The 21199-nt window shown below is 42.6% G+C and overlaps 1 protein-coding gene across 4 annotated transcripts in view; it reads left to right on the top strand.

The window, feature by feature from the left end:
- The window catches only part of NCKAP5 (NCK associated protein 5), a 1043181-nt gene that overhangs the window by 970808 nt on the left and 51174 nt on the right, over positions 1 to 21199 (top strand). The window contains exon 19 of one of the 4 annotated variants that reach the window (XM_040228411.1): positions 1854 to 1986. The exons of the other annotated variants lie outside the window; for them this stretch is intronic. Coding sequence (XP_040084345.1) covers positions 1854 to 1986 — 133 coding nt within the window. The remainder of the gene's footprint in view (positions 1 to 1853; positions 1987 to 21199) is intronic. 4 annotated transcript variants of the gene reach the window in all.

Here is a 21199-nt window from a genome sequence, read left to right as displayed (position 1 = left end):
ACCCAGAGTCCGGTTTGGTATAGATGGGGCTGCCTGCACCCAGAGTCTGGTTTGGTATAGATGGGGTGAGATCCAAACACTCCTAATAAATTCTCAGGTGATGCTGATGCTGCTGGTTCACAGAACACACTTTGAGAAGCAATGCTTTAAGGACTCTGTGCTTGCTTTGTGGAACTAAAAATTATGGCAAAACCAATACAGAAGTGTAAAGTAAAATAAAAAATAAAAAAAATAAAAGGAAAAAAATAAATAAAAATAAAAAATAAAAAATTTATAAAACTCTAAAAGACACCCAGACTTGGAGGGGAAACAGTTCAGAAACAATAGGTAGTGATAGTGGCAAAGGGTTCAAGCAATTCCAAGAAAGTAATAAAACAAAAACAAAAAAAGAGGGGGGTGTCATTCAGTGCTGGCAGGAGGGAGCCTCTATGAATATTTATATCCCCAACACAGACACACCTCTCTGGGGTTCCTTCCTCATCATCCTTCACCAGCTCGGTTCATTGGAAATCCTGTATGGTCTTGTAAGAGTCATCACTGGGGCTTGGAACTCATAACTCTGCTTCATTGACTGCTAGGGAGGGAAAGTGTAAGTATGGGTGAGCTTTATATTTCTAGTTCCAAGTACAGTGGTTGGTTCCATTCATGTCTCTTGAATAGAGGGATGAAAATGCATTTCATCATACTCAGCTTCCTGCCAGAACTCTAGACACGGGCCTCCCTTGGAGCCACTGCTGTAGACCTGTCATCCTTCATAAATGTCATCCTCGCTAGACCACTGATATCTCCTGGATTGAGCTCTGTACCCCCAGAACCTAGGACACCACTTAGCCTAGAGTAGGTACTACGATGCTTAGCACAGAATCTTTGGAATGGGTGAATGAATGATTAAATGAATGAAGGAATAAAGGAAATGAGTAATTGCTTGGATTCATAACCCTAGATAAAGGAGCTTACATCCTAAAATATGTTTTTATCATTTCTGACTAAATGGCACCCTCCCAAACAGATTTAACTTTAGAGACACATCCCACACATCTGTGCATAAACTGTCTCGGGTGGCTGTAGAATAATCGGTCCTAAGAGGGCAGTCTGCAAATGTAAAAGAAAGTCCCAAATGCTCTTGATTCTACACAAAGGGGTTGAGGTCTTAGATACCAGTATTCTGCTTATGTGCACAGTGTGAAAAACCATCCATACAGTTTGAACAACCTCAACAGTTCCTGAACTTGGCTTTATTGCCATACCTGTGACATCCTCATGGGTCATGTCTTATGTTCATGTGAGCAGGAGAAGAGACCGATTCCCTTGACCTGTGAACTGTTAGTATATTCAATGATTACATATAACCCTATAGAACCAGCAATTGTGTACTTTCCTAAAGGCTTTTAGTCTTTCAGGGCCTGGAATAAAATTATGTATTGGGCAAACACGTATTCTTTTGTTCCCAAGGTTGATTATCGTCATACTCTCTGATACTTGAAAGCTAGTGGTGAGATCACTAGATAAATAAGCCATTAGGCTTGGGACAGCAGCTCTAATGGGCACTTGAGAAAAATAAGATGCCATAAAATAGTGTACAGAATGCAGAGTGGGTAACTGTGGAGACTGTCCCATACCTGGACAGTGGCAGCATATGGCTTTGTCAGCGCATTCCCATTTCTGCAGCTCTGATAACCTAATAGAAGGCAGCAGTTCCACAGGAGAGAGAGCAACAGGCCAGGCAGTGAGGTGGGGTGATGGGAATAGAATTCTGTGCGCAGACCAACAGCCAGATATGAACATCCTCGCGGGATGCACTGTCGATTTTGACTTGCGTGAATAATGTTAACAGTCTCATATTACTCATTCAGGACAAGGTACCCAGAATGTGTGCATACTCTGCCAGCAGTAGCAGTGATAGTGACAGTGACCCGGACTATGGAAATAATGGTTTTGGAGCTGGAAGGGGCAAGTTAGTGAAAGCAATGAAGAGCGCCACCCCAGGTAACACCCGCCGGGCCCCCAAGAAATTCAGGGAGCCTCTCTCTTGGGTAGCCTTCGATCATGCCTTTCACCAGGCTCTGTTTCAACCTCACTTAGATCTTACATCTTAGTTCCATGTCTCTCCTGAGATCTAATTTCCTGGTACTTATGGAACATTGTCTACGCGCATCAATTTGTTTTCTGGTATTATCTTAATGACATTGCAGTGCAGTCTGAAAGGATTTTATTTCCAAATCTGGCGTCTCCCAAAAAGTCTCCAATGGAGTTATCTTCGTAATGAAGGGATGGCTATAAAGATAACTTTGTTCTTAATTACACACTTTGGCAAGTGAAATCACCCCATGAGCTATGGATGGGGTGTTCCAGGCTCTCTGCTTATATCATGCTCTGTAACTCTGTACCTGTTACCCATCATGAGCAGGTCTGTTTACTAGGCTCAAACTCCCTCACATTATTTTTATTTGAAAGAGAATTGGCAGTAGAAAAGCCTTCATCCTGGGGCATTTAAAAATACATATAGTCAGATGGCATTTCCTTACAGATACAAGAGGACAGATGACCCTAATGCAGAGTGTGATCCAGGATCTGCTTTTCTCCTGATCCACTCTGGATTATCAGAAATACTTTAATGAATCGATGGAGAATCATTCTTTCCATACTAATCAACTTTTATCAAATACTAATTTGGCAATTATCTATTGTAACCAAGACTGTCCTTTTTAAAACAAGTCTGGTATGTTACTTTTGAAAAAAAGAAATTAACTAGTAATTATGTGTGTGTTAACAGTTTTCCATTTGTCTTGGCATTTGTGACATGTGAGGTGAGATGGGTGTGTGAGAATAGTCATTAAACCTGAGCCTCCTTTTTGTTCCTTGCATCCTAAAAATCACCAGAGAGGCAGGACCAATGGGTGGATCCTGCAAAGACTTACCAAAAGGAAAGTGGCTATTACCCCTGGCGTTTTAGTTAGGCTATTGTCCTTGTAAGCTCTCAGGGGTCTGTCAGTGTCCCTTTGTTGTAATAGTTAAGGGGAAGGGGAATTAATCGTCAAGGGTCCTTCTCCATGAAGATGCTGAAGGCCAGGCCAACTGCTAGTCTAGCTCCTCCCTTGAGCTTAGCATGGATCCACAGTGAATAACCTCACCTCACTGATCCTTAACTGTTCTTCCTGGCTCTAATTTCATACATTTATTGAATAAATACTTATTAAAGGCCTCCTCTGGGCCAGCTTTCTGGCAGTGAAGGAATGAACAAAGATCTCTGCCAGGCAGTAAAAGATAGGTATTTGTTGGTGGTGTTTAGTTGGTAAGTTGTGTCCGACTCTGCCACCCCGTAGACTGTAACCTGCCAGGTTCTTCTATCCGTGGAATTTTCCAAGCAATAATACTGGAGTGAGTTGCCATTTCCTACTGCAGGGATTGATCTTCCCGACCCAGGGATCAAACCCGTGTCTCTTGCATCTCCTGGTTGGAATAAACTAGTAAATGAATATATTTTGTTGAAAGGAGATATGGAAGAGACAAGTAAAGGAGGATAGGATATGGAAGAACAGGACTGCTCAGGAGTGGTGGTTGGTCCAAAGGGAGAGGAGGGGGATCAGATGTTAAAATTTCAATAGAGCAGTCAGAACAAGTCTCACTGTTGTTGTGTTAATCACTCAGTCATGTCTGATTCTTTGCAACCCCATGGACTGTAGCCCTCCAGGCTCCTCTGTCCATGGGATTCTCCAGGCAGGAGTACTTGAATGGGTTGCCATTTCCTTCTCTAGGGGATCTTCCTGACCCTGGGATCGAACCCAGGTCTCCTGCATTTCAGGCAGATTCTTTACCATCTGAGCTACCAGGGAAGCCCAAGGCTCACTGAGAAGGTGGTATTCGAGCAGAGATGTGGAGGAGGAGTGAGCGAGCCCAGAAGACATCTTGGGGAAGCACATTCTCAGCCAGGGAACAATCAGTGCAGACACCTTGATGCTGTGGCAGAAGGAGGATGTTGGAAGACTAGGAGATGAGGTCAGATGAATGGAGAAGGAGTCAGAGCTCTTGTAAGGCCTTGCTCACCTTTCTGAGGACTTTGCTTTTTCCCTGAGAGCCATCCATGGGGGCCTTTGGGCAATCTGAACAGAGCAGTGGCATGATCTGAGGTGCTTTCCAAGGACCACTCTGGCTGCTATTTTGAGAAGACTGAAGAAGCCAGGTCAACTAGAAGGCCATTATACTTATCCAAGCAACACGTGTTAGTGGCTGAGACCAAGATGGTCCCCGTGAAGGAGTGGGCAGCACAGGCTAGTAATAGGGCTGTCTGTAGTGAAGAGCATGTTCTGTATCAGCTCTGTCTAGTACCAGGGCCATTACCCACACAGGACTCAGGAGTTCTTGCAGTATGACTAGTGTGAGAATAGAACTGGATTTTTTAATTTAATTTTTTGCCATAGTTTCTCTAAGAGTTCCATTTTCCTCTATTTTTTTAAATTCTAATTAACTTTAAATATTAATAGCTGGTACAACACAAGGAGGGACAATGGTCTCATTCCAGTTCTAATTAAAAATACAACACGAGTCATTGATAGATTGGAGGTGGAGTGAAAGATGAAGCAGGGTCGAGGGTGGCTCCCAGGTTGGGGTCCTAGAAAGGACAGCCCTCTGCCCACCGAAATGAGAAGACTGAGGTTGCGGCTTGAGGAAGCTGATCGGTAGTTGATGCTAAGTTCAAGGTGCCCAGCAAGCAAGCAGAGGTGTGAGTATGTTGCCCACCAAGATTCTTGGCCTCCTTCATCAATAGAAATTGATCAGAGGTCAGATAAGATATTCAAGCAAGGCTTTATTAGGGTTCCTGCTGCAGTAGTGGGGAGTGAGAACAAACACCAGGCTCCCTTGCTCACTCCCTAAGGAAGGGGGCAAGCTTGTTCCTTATATGGGGTGAGGGTAGAGGTGTGTCCAGGAGTTGAGCCAGAGGGATGGCTTGGGTGGTTTGCCCACCTCTTAGATTGTGTTGTGTGCAGGAGGCTTGCACAGTACCCTGCTTTTGCTCCAGGCCCTTTGTAAGTGGCAGTGGGGTTTTTTGGTCTCTAGCTTATGTTCCGGAATCTGTCCCTAACTGCATGCCTTTAGTCCTTTATAGTTTCCCTGTACTTCTCTGCTCGAGGAGAGGTATGTCCAGGTGAAAGCATTGCAGCACTGCACAAAGGGTCCCAGGTCCCAGGCCTCTCAGCTAGGTGGTGGGCTGTGTGAGCCTGGGGTTGAGCAGGTCAAGTCTGGTCTGGAGAGGTAATTGGATGTCAGTATGCTGACAGAATCTAAGGTCCTGGGTCCCACTGAGATCAGAAGGGGGCCAGAGAGGAGAAGAGGAAAAACCAACAAAGGAGACTGGGCAGGAGCCAGCAGTGAGCAAAGAGGAGTGTGTGGCATTCCTAAAGCTGAGTGGAGAGAATGTGTCAAGGAAGAATACTATGGTTCAATATGCTACTTGCTAAAAAGAAGGACACAGGCTTCATATTGAGACCTGTCTCTTACTCTGATAGTGGGGTTCTGGGGGTAGGAAGTGGGGGTCGGGGAGGGATGGTCTAAAGGCAGTTTGAAAACATCTTCAAAAAGGAAACAAGATTAAGACAAATTGATTCTGCATGAGGATGACATACCTGAGTATGAAAGAAATCACTTTAGGGTCCAGAGTTTTAACCTAGCTTGTTTAAATGAGGTGTGCAAAGCAATACAGAATACACATTAGGTGGTGGCTATGGATCTTGGTGGACAGAGAACTTGCTCCTTTAACTTTTTTTCTTTTTTTTTTTTCCTACTTCACTGCAAAATGAAGTGTCTCAGCCTCAGTTTTTTTTCTCTCTATCCTCATAGTGCTCATCCTCTTTCCTCCAACCAGAACAAATCCCTATTTGAGAGGTTTCTTTCACTCTATTGCTATAGCCTCTGGACCCATTGGTGCTTCTCGAGAATAAGATGCAGAATAACTCTGGAAGCAGCACAACCAGCACAAAAATCAGTCCCTCTCGCCAGGCATCTGCCTTCTGTCTGTAAAATGGGACTTGTTGCCAGAGCTCTGTCATCTGTCCACCCTGACTGATCCAGCCACCCCCCGCCCTGCTAACGTCAGTGCTGCCAGAAAGAGAAAATGTGTCCAGATAGCTGGCGTGGCTCTGGGTGTCTGCTGGCTAACTGCAAGCCTGGAAAGGGGCGTTTAGGGTTGCTGCAGCACCAGTAACTTTTTGGATGTTGGCAAAGTTGATAAGAAGATTGAAACAAGAGAAAAGCACGGGAAACAGTGCATGCCTTACGCAGGTGGTAGAGATTTTCTTCCCTTTGGAGTCACAATTTTGTCTTGCTTTTATCTCCTTTGTCTGCAAAGTGAGATTACCCTTTCCCCACTCCTCCCCCATGAGCTGGTTCACTCTTTCAGTAACAAGGTTTGTAATAGAGATTCCCAACCCGTAGGATGGAATTTTCCATATCTTAAAGCCTTAGTGGAAATTTTCCCAGAGAGTTGGCCTCTCTCGAACACACCGTCTCTCCCTGGTCCACTGAAATATCCCTCAGGTAAGGAGGGTACCTGCCATTGGCAATCTGTCCTCCAAGGCTTCTAGAAAATGGGCACTCAGTGGCCTCTACCCCTTATGCAAAAGAGTCCTACTTTCTAAAACCCTGCCTATGGGCTCATAAAGGACTCAAGTAAATACACATCTTTACTTTAAAAGTTGGTTTTTATAGCGTGACTTTGAAATACGTGTAGAAAGCCCAGGTTGTTAGTAGAGAGGTAGCAGCAGAAGCAGGATTTAGGAGCTGGGTAGGTGGCGCAGCAGGTGAGGGAGTGGGCAAAGTAAGTTTGTGGCTTTGTTTCCATGGAGCTATCTGTTCTAAATTGCCATGTTGGGCATAACAAACACTCCTACCCCCTTCCTGCAGGTAGGACCTGGGAGAAGGCAGGAAGGAACCAGGGACAGAGGTAGGAAGATGAAGGAGAGAGAGCAGACCAGGGCCAGAATGTAAAATAGGGACAGTCCAGCAGAGTTGCAGCAGTGAAGCTCAGTCTCACACCTAAAACAGCAATTTCTCTAAGACCCCTCCACTAAGCTTTGGATTCATCCATCTGGCTGCCCACCACCATCACCTACCCTGCCAGGTATCTCAAGGGCAAAAATCCAAGCCAAGACCTTTCCTTTTCACTGTAGAAATGTCTGTTTCCCTGACTGTCTGTCTTAGCTGATGGTCTCACCATTCTTTTAGTACAAACTATGAAGCTGGAAGTTTTCCTAGACTCTTCCTTCTCTTGCCTCTACCTCCTGGCAGGCCAAAGGTTCTGCTGGCTTCTTGGTGAGCTGCTTCTCACACCTACCCAATCTCTAGCCTTTCTGCTGCTGCCCCAGTAGTGCCTTCATTTGGTCAACATGCCCACTGCCTCCTTGCTCCCCTCCCCGTTCAACTCCCTGCCTGTCCCATTCATGCTGCCAAAAGTATAAAATCCCATCATATTCTTCCTTTGCTTAAAATCATTCTTATTCACAGACAAAATCCAGTGTCCTCCACTTGTAAGATTCATAAAGCCCACTTTGACCTTGCCTTTCTGACTTCATCTTTCTCCATTTCCTGTCTTAAACTTTGTTGCTGTTGTTCAGTTGCTAAGTTGTGTTCACCTCTTTTTGTCCCCGTGGACTGCAGCACGCCAGGCATCCCTGTCCTTCACTATCTCCCTGAGTTTGCTCAAATTCAGGTCCATTGAGTCAGTGATGCTATCCAACCATCTCATCCTCTCACCCTCTTCTCCTCCTGCCCTCAATCTTTCCCATTATCTGAGTCTTTTCCAATGAATCGGCTTTTTGCATCAGGTAGCCAAAGTATTGGAGCTTCAGTGTCAGTCCTTCTAATGAATATTTAGGGTTGATTTCCTCTAGTATTGACTGGTTTGATCTCTTTGCTGTCCACGGGACTCTCAGGAATCTTCTCCAGCACCACAGTTTGAAAGCATCAATTCTTCAGCACTCTGGGTTCATCGAAATGCTTGTTCTGTCCTGAACACATAATGCCCTTGGGGACTTCCATGGCTTTGCTCTAGTGGTCTTGCTTCCTGGAATGGCTTTTACTCCAACACCCTTCTATTCTAACCTTTATGTAACTCCTACTGTGTCTTTGAGAGTTCAGACTTTACCTCCTCCAGGAAGTCTTCCCATTGCTCCTCCATCAGCCATGCCCAAGTTACTCATACTTGTCTGTTCTCCTGCCCTACCCTATATTTATTTGTGTCCCTTGCCCCTTGAGATTATATTATTTCTTTGCGTATTCAGGTGTCTCATTAGTGCTGAGATTGTTTCTTATTCATGTTCTGCACTTAGCACAGGGCCTGGTACAATGTAAGTGCTGAATAAATGTTAAACAGCTTCCTGACTATTGAATTAAAATGCAACACAGGACTGGTTAAGGCCTTGTTAGCTCCTCATGCAACATCCATCATCCATTTGGGCCTTTCTTTGTACCATAAAAAGAATGACTCAGAGCAGCTATCTACAGAAGGAAATTCAATAAGAACATTTCTCCTTCTCTGGACGGTTATGCTAGAGAAATTGGTGAATCCATTTTTCCAATTTTTCTCAAAGGTGTAGATGTACTTTAGCTTCCTCTTCCATGATGATTCTTCATGGGGACTGTTGGAGGCATATCAGACTCCTCTGTTTTGTTTTGTTTCTTTTAAATGGTTGCATGTCCCCTGGCTTGATTTTCATCTCTGCCCCAGTGTGGGGGTTACTGTCACAGAGAGTCCCTTCTTCCTGATAACACTGCACCATACCCTTGAGACCTGAAAGAGACATGTAATTGTTGAGAACCTTCAATCTTGGGATATTTGTTCTGTGAAAATCTCCAAGTTGCATTAGTTAGTGGATGAACAGTATTGACAGAAAGAACAGAAGCAAAGAAGAGAATTAAAACGAGTTCATCTGGTTTACTCAGCTCTTAATCTGTATCCAGGCCAGTGCTAGACACTGGGGATTGAGGGCAGGTTAGTGACACAGCCTTGCCCCCCTAGTGCTTCTAATCAGACCTACAGACGTAAAACATCAGCTGAGATAGGAGCTGGTCAAGAACCCTAAACAGTTGTGTTCTGCTGCCTAAGGCCATGCTGTTGGCTCCTCAGGGTGAGGAACCAGAATTCCATTTCCTTTTAGTTTTTCACAAATTGACTTCCCACTAGGGTCTACAGGTCACAGGGTGCTGAACTTACTTTCAGGAGCTCTCCCTCCCACCTTAGGCCTCTCAGTCTCAAATACACAAATCAGATCCACTGAGCAAAGCTTCAGAATCATGGTCCCACAGCCCCCAGTGAGGTTCCCCTAATCGAGCCCCAATTTCCTGAACAAGAAGAACATTTTATTCATTTCAAGGTGATTGCATTCAACAAATTACAAAGAGTCAGGACAGTTGAGTTAAAAACAGTTGGTTTTGCAGTAATTAGAAAAACACAGGACATGATGACTGTGGACCGATATTAAAAGAGACGCTGAAGGATAATGGCTCCAGTTCCTGGTTAATTCCTCAGCTTGAATATTTTGAGATTCACAACTAATTATGCAGAGATGATGAATTTTAAAGACGCTGCCACCCTGTCTTGCCAAGGCCAAGGACTTTGGCTATTAATAGAGCAATCAGATTTTGCTATATTGTAGAGAATTCACGCAAAGTTGCATCTATTTTAAAGCATTCATCTGGCACATGACTTAAAGATGACAAATCGTTGTAATGTGCAAAATCAGCATTGGGTTAAACTAAATCCAAACTCATTATAATCATTCTAAGTTCTCCCAGGAGAAATCTTTTGTTTGAAATGGACACCACAGGTAAGAGCTAACTTTAGTCCTTCTTGGATCTTCTGTCTTACTTAGATAATTTTAAAGATTGGCTTTATATTTGACAAACCCATCCTGACCCTAGGGGAATGAACACATGCAATAAAACACAAGGGACTTGTGTCCTAGCATTAAGCTTTCCTGGATGACAAATGGAAACTCCTGACCATGTCAAGCAGGCTGTTCTTAGACCCTTGCCAGAACCAGGGTCTCAGATTTCTCTCTGTCACTATTTATCCACCACGGCCCTTTCAGCTGTTACGATTGGGTTTGCAGTCTGCTGAAGTGTTGTTTTTTTTTTTTTTTTTTAGTGGAGAAAGTGTCATGCACAATAACAAAACAAAACAAAAAACCCCACTAGCTTCTAAAAACCACGTGGTCAGAACCTAACCATCAGAAAGAACCCACTGTGTCCTCAGACAGGCTTGAAAAAGGAGGCTGCGATGTGACTTGCATTTAATTATTAAAGCTGCATATTGTGAGGCCCTTAAGAAAGCAAATGTCACGATGGACAGAATGAGTTTACCCTCCTGTCGAAAGAGCAGTGTGCCGTGGCAAAGCCGTCGCTCAATTAAATTGGGCTGCGGGATACAGAGGAGATGGAGACCAAGTCTGGGGACCCTAATGAGACATTTTGGAGGAAAGAGATGCCAACCCCCCAGAGTTTGTCACTCTCTGATGTATGTTCTCCCCTCCCCCACCACCATTATCGCAGCGCCCCCCAACACTACCCATTATAGCCCCAAACATTTAAACAGGAGCTTGCAGAGTAGAATTTCAAAGTGCAAAGCAACTCCCTGCTTGTTGTGGAATAGGTGGGGGGAGCAAATGATACAGAATGCTGTGCAAAATAGCAATCTTTCATTGCTGGGACTGAAAGAAAGCTGGGCAATGGATCTAAATAAATAAGCCATGAATTGGATGCCATTTCATCTGTGAAAATGTGTGCATCCCCTCAGTCTCATGCAAGGGGAGCAGAAGGAAGTGGAGTCTGGTAAACCACCAAAGCCTCTTGCCACCTTGCAGCCCCAGAAGAGTGCCTGAGATGACTTTTGTGTAGAGCTTACACAGAATCCGAGGAATACCCCCACTGTTCATACTGGGTCGTCTAGCCCAGTAGCTCTCAAACGGGGTGAATGTGACACCCAGGGGGCATTTGGCAATGTCTGGAGACACTGTGGGCTATCACAACTCACAGGTGAGGAGAAGCTTGCTGTCTGGTGCATGGAGCACATGCATGCTGCTAAACCTCCTATAAGGCACAGGGCTGCCCCTAATAACAAAGCCTTGTCAAGCACAGGATGTCAGCAGGGCCAAGAAGCAGCCTAACAAAATTAACCCCAGGGTATCAGAAATGTTCGCTGGGAGGCACAAGCTGTCAAATATTTGTGCCAAACTATAACAGCAGAGAAATCCCCCTGCCTGCTGTGCATTTGCCCAAGGCCTGGCCCAGCTGCCTGATTTGAGGTCAGGATGTACTCCCTCTCCAAGGGGCTTCAGAAGGGACATTCGTGCTTCTGTCTGGGCCTCTCACACTGGCCTGTGGAGCCTGTTCCGTGCTTCTGTCTGAGTGTCAGGGACACTGCGACTGTCTGAAGTGCTAACACAGAGCACAGATTGTTTAAGGCTGATACCCATTAAGTCTCTTATTAGTATTTCATTTCTGTCTCTCTTAGAGAACATGTGCCCTGAGGAGGCGGAAATCCTTTACAGACTTGAAAGTTACCCGAGGACAGTTAATCCTCATGCTGCTCTAGTAAAGTAGGTAAATTGCAATTAGATGTTAGAAGAAAAAAACATCTTCCACAGGTGTTTGGAGTTCCTGGGGGACCCAGAGTTTCATGCTTGGCTAAAAAGCACACAGTGATATTTGAAAAGGGCTCCTTGCCAGAACTCTTCCACAGAATGGTTAAGACTAGGAAGATTAACATAAATCTCAGGAATAAAAATGCTGGGTCAGTAGAAGGAGCTCTGTTGAAGAAATGGGTTCTGTGGGGAAAAGAAAGGGCTCGGTATTCAGGGAAAATCTTTCTAGAGGTAATTATTAAAGTTTGAAAAAAGTGAATGTGATGTGCAAATCTTTGAGATGTGGGGAGAAAAGAGACAGATGCATTCTAATTATTTAGAGTATTTTGTTCTCAGACTTGAAGAAAAATGACAGACACCATTTCTCATGTTCTCCCACCCTACTCACCCCTCCTCAACCAGCCAAAACCCTAGAAACATATCTTGTACTATACAACCAAGCAGATGAGCTCAGGGAAAAAACAGGGTTCCCTTCCTAATAAGCAACTAGGAATTTTTCCAGGAAAATGTCAAGTATCATTCAGCAAATCATACAACTGGTTGTTCTCTGTGAACTTTTCAGAATTTAGAAACCAAAAGCCATGGGCCATTTGGCAAAATGTGTGGGACATGCCTGTAAGTGAGAGTTAGGACACTTGTGTTCTAATGAGTACACTTTGGGGCCCTGAACCAATAATGTTAGCTTTTCTGAGCCTTTGTTCATCTGCCATCCAATGTCCACCTTGCCTCCTTCTCGTGGAATAGTTCAGATTTGAAAATGGATGTCACAAGGCTTCCAACCTGCAGAGTGCTAAATAAACATGAGTGGAACTGTGTTAAATATATTGAGGGAGAGAACAATTCCTAGAATTTAAGGTTGAGGTTATCAGAAAAGGGGAGGAGGGCACATGGACCTTGCAAACTGGCCTAAAATAATGTTAGGCTACAGTCTGAGAAAGGTTATAAAGCTCCCTCATAACTTAGCCGGGGTTATACAGTTTTATTAAGGGAAATATAGTCTCTTTATCTGTGGTTAAAATTCAGCCTAAGTAAGAAAGAACTGATTTAAACTTCCCTGAAACAAGCCCAGTAGCATCCTCCGTCCTTTATTATTTATTTTTGCAATGAGTAGCAATATCCCAAGCTATCACTCAGGATCATTGTTTCCAGGTTCAATTACATGGGACCCAAGAAATATGGTGAGGCTGGATCAGGTGGGGAAAAGTTCCATTTTTAATCAGACCATGAATTTTATTATAAATGAATAAATCAGCATACTCTTTAAGAAATTTAATTAGAAAAGGAGACAGCATTCTTTCCATGGTATTGGCCAAGCTGACTCTCAGTCTTGGGCAGGCAGAAATGGTTAACGGTTGGCTCCCAGCCGCCCCCGATCAGCTTACTCACCTGTTTATGAACCCCTACAGAAGCATCATAAACAGTGTTTTCTTCCACCTTCATCTTTTCACATTTTTAAAAGCCTTCCTTTTATCTTGGTTTGTTTGGCCCATCCAGGGCTATTGTCTCTTTTCATCCTGGAATCTTCCCACTCCTCCCCCCAAAAAACCTCTAGGTATCTTCCTGAATTTGATTAGGATTCCACAGAAAGAGAGGTGACAGGATTAGTATTTTTAGGGAAGACCCAAAGCTATGCTAACATTGTTCACAGTGCCCACAGGACCTTTGAGATGTGCAGAAGAACTCAGTTAGCCAGCTGGAAGAAGCATGCCTCTGTCTTCTTAAACTATAACTTACTTAGTGATATCAAGCAAGCTTCTCCCTTCTGTCATTTGGCCCATCTAGAGCTAGATATCGTCTGGATCCTCCTGCCCCAACCAGGCCTGATGTTCTATCACTACAGCCTATAAATAAAGACTGTAGTGATTTGGACATCAAGCTTCAGGCTTCAAGATCCAGCAGCCTCGGCTATTTGGACAGCTTCTCAGAGTTTTTGTCAGGTCTCATTTATCAAAATTTGATTTTATTGTTTTGATCACAGAAGCCACTTCCCTACTTTGGTGCCCCTTGCCTCATGTAGGTTAACCGTCTTTACGGCTTTCTTGTTCATCCTTCTAGTCTTTCTTTGTGCAAATCAAGGAAATGCAAACAAATACTTTGTATACAAAGTGAAGCAAACTGTATACTGTGCTTCATCTTGTTCTGTTTTCCTTCAACTCACAATTTATCCTGCAGATTACTCCATGTCAGTACATAAAAGTCTTCCTCCTCCTTTCTCACAGCTATGTTATATGGCTGTACTGTAATTAATGTAACTAGTCCTCTATGGAATGGATTTCCAGATTTAGACTTTTGAGTCATAGTATGAAAGCATTTGGCAGAAAGCGAAGAGGAATTAAAAAACCTCTTGATGAAAGTGAAAGTGGAGAGTGGAAAAAGTTGGCTTAAAGCTCCACATTCAGAAAATGAAGATCATGGCATCTGGTCCCATCACTTCATGGGAAATAGATGGGGAAACAGTGGAAACAGTGTCAGACTTTATTTTTGGGGCTCCAAAATCACTGCAGATAGTGACTGCAGCCATGAAATTAAAAGACGCTTACTCCTTGGAAGAAAAGTTGTGACCAACCTAGATAGCATATTCAAAAGCAGAGACGTTACTTTGCCAACAAGGGTCCATCTAGTCAAGGCTATGGTTTTTCCAGTGGTTATGTATGGTTGTGAGAGTTGGACTGTGAAGAAGGCTGAGCGCCAAAGAATTGGTGCTTTTGAACTGTGCTGTTGGAGAAGACTCTTGAGAGTCCCTTGTTCAGAAGGAGATCCAACCAGTCCATTCTGAAGGAGATCAGCCCTGGGATTTCTTTGGAAGGAATGATGCTAAAGCTGAAACTCCAGTACTTTGGCCACCTGATGCGAAGAGTTGACTCATTGGAAAAGACTCTGATGCTGGGAGGGATTGAGGGCAGGAGGAGAAGGGGATGACAGAGGATGAGATGGCTGGATGGCATCACTGACTCGATGGATGTGAGTCTGAGTGAACTCCGGGAGTTGGTGATGGACAGGAGGCCTGGCGTGCTGTGATTCATGGGGTCGCAAAGAGTCAGACATGACTGAGAGACCGAACTGAACTGACTGATAAAAGCATTCATTGTCAGAGGAGTTGGGCTGTTTTCACATCCATGTGTGATCAACATGCCTCGTCCCCCAAAGCCTCACCATCAAATTTAAGGTCAAACTACTGTGCTCTGCCAGTCTTACATAGGAAAAATGTAGTGAAAAACAGTGTGGTTTGAATTTTATTTATCTTATGAACAGTAAGGCTGAGAACTTCTGCTTAAATCTACTTAAATGTCATCTGTATTTCTAAATCTGTGAATCATCTGGAGTGACCTTTGCCCAATTTTTTATTGAGTTATGTGGGTCTTTTTCAACACCATTTCTAAGAGCTTTGTAAAATTTAGGGAGATTGTTCCTGTGTTTGTGATACAAATTGTCCATGACATTCCCAGTTTTTTTGTTTCCCTGTGACGTCACTTTGGATGTTCTTTGCAATAGGTTTTATTTTCTTTCATAGGGTCAAGTCTATCGGTCTTTTATGGTAAGCCTTTGCACACTGCAAGTTTATTAATTTAAAAAACTCATGTTTTTTCATAGTAACCCAGACAGTGTGTATTTTTGTCCTCACATATGGATCCAAACTTTTCTTTTTGACTATCCAGTTGTCTTATGTCAGTTTTGTATCAAAGAGATACTTTTAAAAAGATAAGATCAATCAATTTCTTTTATGACCAGCTGTGAAGGAGACAATTTTGTAACTGAGGAAAAATGAAAAGACCTTAGTTTCTTCTGGTACAATAATTCAGTTAGCCAGCCTGATCCTTTCAACCCCATATTCTGTGTCAGTCCTTTCACCATCAGGCCTAATTAATGTGAAAAGAATCATACGACCCATGGCCAGGTGAAGGAGCGTCCTTTGTTTCCAGTGGTCTCCTGGATGAATCGTGGAGTGTGCTGTCCTATTGTGATTAATTTTGGGAGGCCACTACAGGCCTACATATGTGCAAGGAGAGGAAGTTAAGTGTGCATGAAAAGGCTCCTCGGACATTTGGGCTCTCCTTTGGCCATGCTTGTGGTGGACTCTGCTCATGCTTGTCGGGAACTCATCTCTAAGTTAAGTGCTGTGGGCACTGGAAAGGAAGCATGAGGCATGGTCCTCCCCACACAGAATGCACAGACTAGTAGTAATAGTAGAGAGAAGAAGTTAGAAATTCTAAAAGTCACTAACAATAATATCAGCAGCATATAAGTAAGTTCCCAAAAGTATGGTTACAGACACCCCACCCCTGCTCATGCCTCTTTGTCCCACTTAAAATGCCTTCTCAGTAACCTAACATCATGGACTCTCATAGGGTCTTATTTTCCTGGGTCAAATGAAGACTTGTTTTCCACATTTCAAATAGAGTGAACCATCTCAAGGTCAAAACTCTAGATCTGGGCTTATATCCTTCTCCTGGGATTCCACAATTTCCTTGTTTCACCATGACCATCAAATTACTACTATGCCTGTCTACCTCCCTGCTTGTTTCTTAACAGCAGGAATTGTGATCTTTTCCACTGAAGCTCTGGCATATGAGAAGAGCTTACTGGAGGCTTATTGAAGGGCTGGGTGTATGAATGGTCTGTGACTCTGAGATTGAGTGCTAACAAGGATTTCCAGCAAAAGGCAAGAAGTAGTCCTGTTATCGCCCTGAAAGGGACTTTTGGAGCCAGTCTTGAATAATCGATTTTGAGTTGGCGTAAAGGGGAAGAGAATTTCTCCTTGGACCTAGTGAGGGAATTGGGAAGTGAAAAGAGGGTCAGAAGAGGGCAGTGACAGTCAGTCTTCCCCAAAGGTGCAGCATAACAGAGGTCATGTGGTTTTATGAGAGTAATTTATATAAAGGTGATGCCAACCTGCAGTTGTGATCTGTCTGTGCCAGTGAGTTTGAGAAGTGAGCTAGAACACATGTAATCAACAGGCTTGGATTTACTATTACTGTTCCCAGAATCTGCCTTTCAACCTGAATCTGTCCTGCAGCCTTTGCTAAAAAACAATAATCAGAAAATTCGCCTCTCTCTCTTTCTGCTTTTCCTCTCCATTCGTAATAACCTAGAGCACAAAAGTGTTAGAAGAGAACTCAGACGTTATCTTGCCCATCTTCTCTCTTGCTGGAAGGTAAGCTCCTTGGGGGAAGGAATTTCTGTTTTGTTTAGTGCCGTAGCCTGAGAATTTCTTGGATATTTATTTGATAAATGAAGAATGATTTAATCCCCCTTATCCTATTCTTATTCATTCTCTCCTTCATGACTGTACAAATCAGGCTATTCCATTGGAAAGAATTTAATTATTAAAACATTTTAATTGAGATTTTCTATCCCATACACTGGTGAGGGAGGAGGACAGGAGGATCTGTGTGCCATTTGGGTCACACAGTAATAACAGCTGGGAGAAGCATGGTCTTGATGGATTGTGGATAAAGATTACACTCAGCATACGCTCAGGAGAACCATGAAACCCAAAGTTCTCTTTGGCATCTAATGCACGGTTTGCCAAGATAGTGGATGAAAGAACGCATACCTGTGTGAACGCATGAATGAATGAATGGGACAGCCAGATAGACCGGCAAATACTCATAAAGGATTTGGAGTCAGGAAAACTTCAATTGATATCCATAGCATGTGGTATCACTGAGCTTCTCTGAGCCTCAATTTCTCATCCATCAAATGACAATAATAATGCTTAAATGTAAGATTTTAATGAGACAGTATATGCAGCATGCCTTTTTGAAAGCTGTCCTTTAATGCTGGCTATTGTTATTGCTGTAAATTAATTTACAAGTAAAGGCTCAGTGAGGTACAGCTCTGGTACGGAAGGGTGACAGAAGCCTGGAAGAGGTTCAACCCAGACACTTTTCTTGTACCTAAAATGTCATAATGGAGGGTTTTCAGAGAGAAAAGGAAAACATAGAGTGGGACTGGGGATCCCCATGCTAGCACCTTCTGGACACACCTTTGTCCTATGTTATTATTAACAATGCTCATGTGTTTCTGGACATTTAAGCAGCACAAGGACTGAATGTGTTGTTTTGTTCATTGTTACATCACCAGTGCCTAGAACAGTGCCTGGCACATAGGCACCTAATAAATGCTTGTCAAATGAGTGAAAAGCATTACTTCTGAAATGAATTATTCTCTTCATAAAAACTCAGTTGGGTGTTCAGAGGAAAGCATAAAATGAACCAGTGTCTTAGAATTTCCCAGTGTCTTTCTCAAAAGTAAAAAAAAAAAAATTTTTTTAAATTATCATGTCAGTGCCACAGAATGTCTCTTTGCAGTGCAAAGTTCACACACATAATGTGGTTAAATTACAAATGTTATTCAGTATAATACCAGTTGGATCATAAGATGAAAGAAATTAGGGGCTAAAACAGCTCTTTAAGATCTGCATTCAGAAAGCAAAATGAGTTTAATTCCTTGGTTCCAGAGGAAGATGGTATTTAGCCTGGATAATACTTCAGGATTTACAACTATGTCAAATTATACTTTTCACTTTTTTTTTCTGATAAAATGTACCATGCTGTATAGCATCATTTTTAAAAAGGAATGTGCTGATGATTTGGGGCAGGGAAGAGTGTTCCACCTTTCAAAACACTGAACCTTGGGTCTAAGAACACAGGTTTTTAGAGTTACATTTGAGGGGGAAGTTAGTCTGAAGTTCTATAAAACGGATGTATGGTTCTAAAACAAAGATTCTTTGATCAATGATGAAGCAGTGATGATAGGCATTCTAGTCTTATGGCTCATTTTTAAAGGGACTGTTTCAGTATTTCCCCATTTAGGATGATTGTCTTTTGTATTTTTTGTTGTTGTTATTTTTTGGTAGATTAACTTTATCATGTTAGAGAATTCTATTTTAATCCTTGTTAACTAAGAGGTTCTTTATAAAATCATATATTCATGTTGACTTTTATCAGAGAGTATAGATGCATCTAATGGGATGATCATGTGGGTTTTAGCTTTAATCTCTTAATGAAATAAAAGATATTTATATATTTAAAAATTAAACAGCCTTATATCCTTGAGATAAACCCAATTTATCTACAATATAGTAATATTTTATATATATTTTAATATATAGATACATTTAATTAGTTAATATTTTGCTTCAGTTCAGTTCAGTCGCTCAGTCATGTCCGACTCTTTGCAACCCCATGAATCGCAGCACGCCAGGCTTCCCTGTCCATCACCAACTCCCGGAGTTCACTCAGACTCACATCCATCGAGTCAGTGATGCCATCCAGCCATCTCATCCTCGGTCGTCCCCTTCTCCTCCTGCCCCCAATCCCTCTCAGCATCAAAATCTTTTCCAATGAGTCAACTCTTCGCATGAAGTGGCCAAAGTACTGGAGTTTCAGCTTTAGCATCATTCCTTCCAAAGAAATCCCAGGGCTGATCTCCTTCACAATGGACTGGTTGGATCTCCTTGCAGTCCAAGGGACTCTCAAGACTCTTCTCCAACACCGCAGTTCAAAAGCACCAATTCTTTGGTGCTCAGCCTTCTTCACAGTCCAACTCTCACATCCATACATGACCACTGGAAAAGCCATAGCCTTGACTAGACGGACCTTTGTTGGCAAAGTAATGTCTCTGCTTTTGAATATGCTATCTAGGTTGGTCATAACTTTTCTTCCAAGGAGTAAGCGTCTTTTAATTACATGGCTGCAGTCACCATCTGCAGTGATTTTGGAGCCCCCCAAAAATAAAGTCTGACACTGTTTCCACTGTTTCCCCATCTATTTCCCCCTGAAGTGATGGGACCACATGCCATGATCTTCATTTTCTGAATGTTGAGGTTTAAGCCAACTTTTTCACTCTCCTCTTTCACTTTCGTCAAGAGGCTTTTTAGCTCCTCTTCACTTTCTGCCATAAGGGTGGTGTCTTCTGCATATCTGAGGTTATTGATATTTCTCCCAGCAATCTTGATTCCAACTTGTGTTTCTTCCAGTCCAGCATTTCTCATGATGTACTCTGCATAGAAGTTAAATAAGCAGGATGACAATATACAGCCTTGACGTACTCCTTTTCCTGTTTGGAACCAGTCTGTTGTTCCATGACCAGTTCTAACTGTTGCTTCCTGACCTGCATACAGATTTCTCAAGAGGCAGGTCAGGTGGTCTGGTATTCCCATCTCTTTCAGAATTTTCCGCAGTTGATTGTGATCCACACAGTCAAAGGCTTTGGCATAGTCAATAAAGCAGACATAGATGTTTTTCTGGAACTTTCTTGCTTTTTCCATGATCCAGCAGATGTTAGCAATTTGATCTCTGGTTCCTCTGCCTTTTCTAAAACTAGCTTGAACATCTGGAAGTTCACGGTTCACATATTGCTGAAGCCTGGCTTGGAGAATTTTGAGCATTACTTTACTAGCATGTGAGATGAGTTCAATTGTGCGGTAGTTTGAGCATTTGTTGGCATTGCCTTTCTTTGAGATTGGAATGAAAACTGACCTTTTCCAGTCCTGTGGCCACTCCTGAGTTTTCCAAATTTGCTGGCATATTGAGTGCAGCACTTTCACAGCATCATCTTTCAGGATTTGAAATAGCTCAACTAGAAGGCCATCACCTCCACTAGCTTTGTTCATAGTGATACTTTCTAAGGCCCACTTGACTTCACATTCCAGGATGTCTGGCCCTAGGTGAGTGATCACACCATCGTGATTATCTGGGTTGTGAAGATCTTTTTTGTACAGTTCTTCTGTGTATTCTTGCCACCTCTTCTTAATATCTTCTGCTTCTCTTAGGTCCATACCATTTCTGTCCTTTATCGAGCCCATCTTTGCATGAAATGTTCCCTTGGTATCTCTAATTTTCTTGACGAGATCTCTAGTCTTTCCCATTCTGTTGTTTTCCTCTATTTCTTTGCATTGATCGTTGAAGAAGGCTTTCTTATCTCTTCTTGCTATTCTTTGGAACTCTGCATTCAGATGCTTATATCTTTCCTTTTCTCCTTTGCTTTTTGCTTCTCTTCTTTTCACAGCTATTTGTAAGGCCTCCCCAGACAGCCATTTTGCTTTTTTGCATTTCTTTTCCATGGGCATGGTCTGGATCCTTGTCTCGTGTACAATGTCACGAACCTCAGTCCATAGTTCCTCAGGCACTCTGTCTATCAGATCTAGACCCTTAAATCTATTTCTCACTTCCACTGTATAATCATAAGGGATTTGATTTAGGTCATACCTGAATGGTCTAGCGGTTTTCCCTACTTTCTTCAATTTAAGTCTGAATTTGGTAATAAGGAGTTCATGATCTGAGCCACAGTCAGCTCCTGGTTTTGTTTTTGTTGATGTATTATTAAACCATTTAATTATTTATTGTTACTTGACTTATTATTAACCCATTTTATTAAATGGGATGAAATGGCTAAGTGGTGTTATTTTCCTGTGCTTTCTTTACCTTGTACTTTCTTATACTTTACTATCAAAATAACACTGGTCTTGTAAAAATGACTAGGGAGTACTCCTTCTTTTTCTGTTCTTTTTAAGAAGTTGTATGAGTTAGAATATCTTATCCTGATATTTTCTTTGTAAGAAT

Source organism: Oryx dammah, unplaced genomic scaffold, assembly GCF_014754425.2.
Source record: "Oryx dammah isolate SB20612 unplaced genomic scaffold, SCBI_Odam_1.1 HiC_scaffold_27, whole genome shotgun sequence".
Classification (NCBI taxonomy): domain Eukaryota; kingdom Metazoa; phylum Chordata; class Mammalia; order Artiodactyla; family Bovidae; genus Oryx; species Oryx dammah.
The sequence above is the reverse complement of the archived record's forward strand: the minus strand, read 5'-3'. Positions and strand labels throughout refer to the sequence as shown.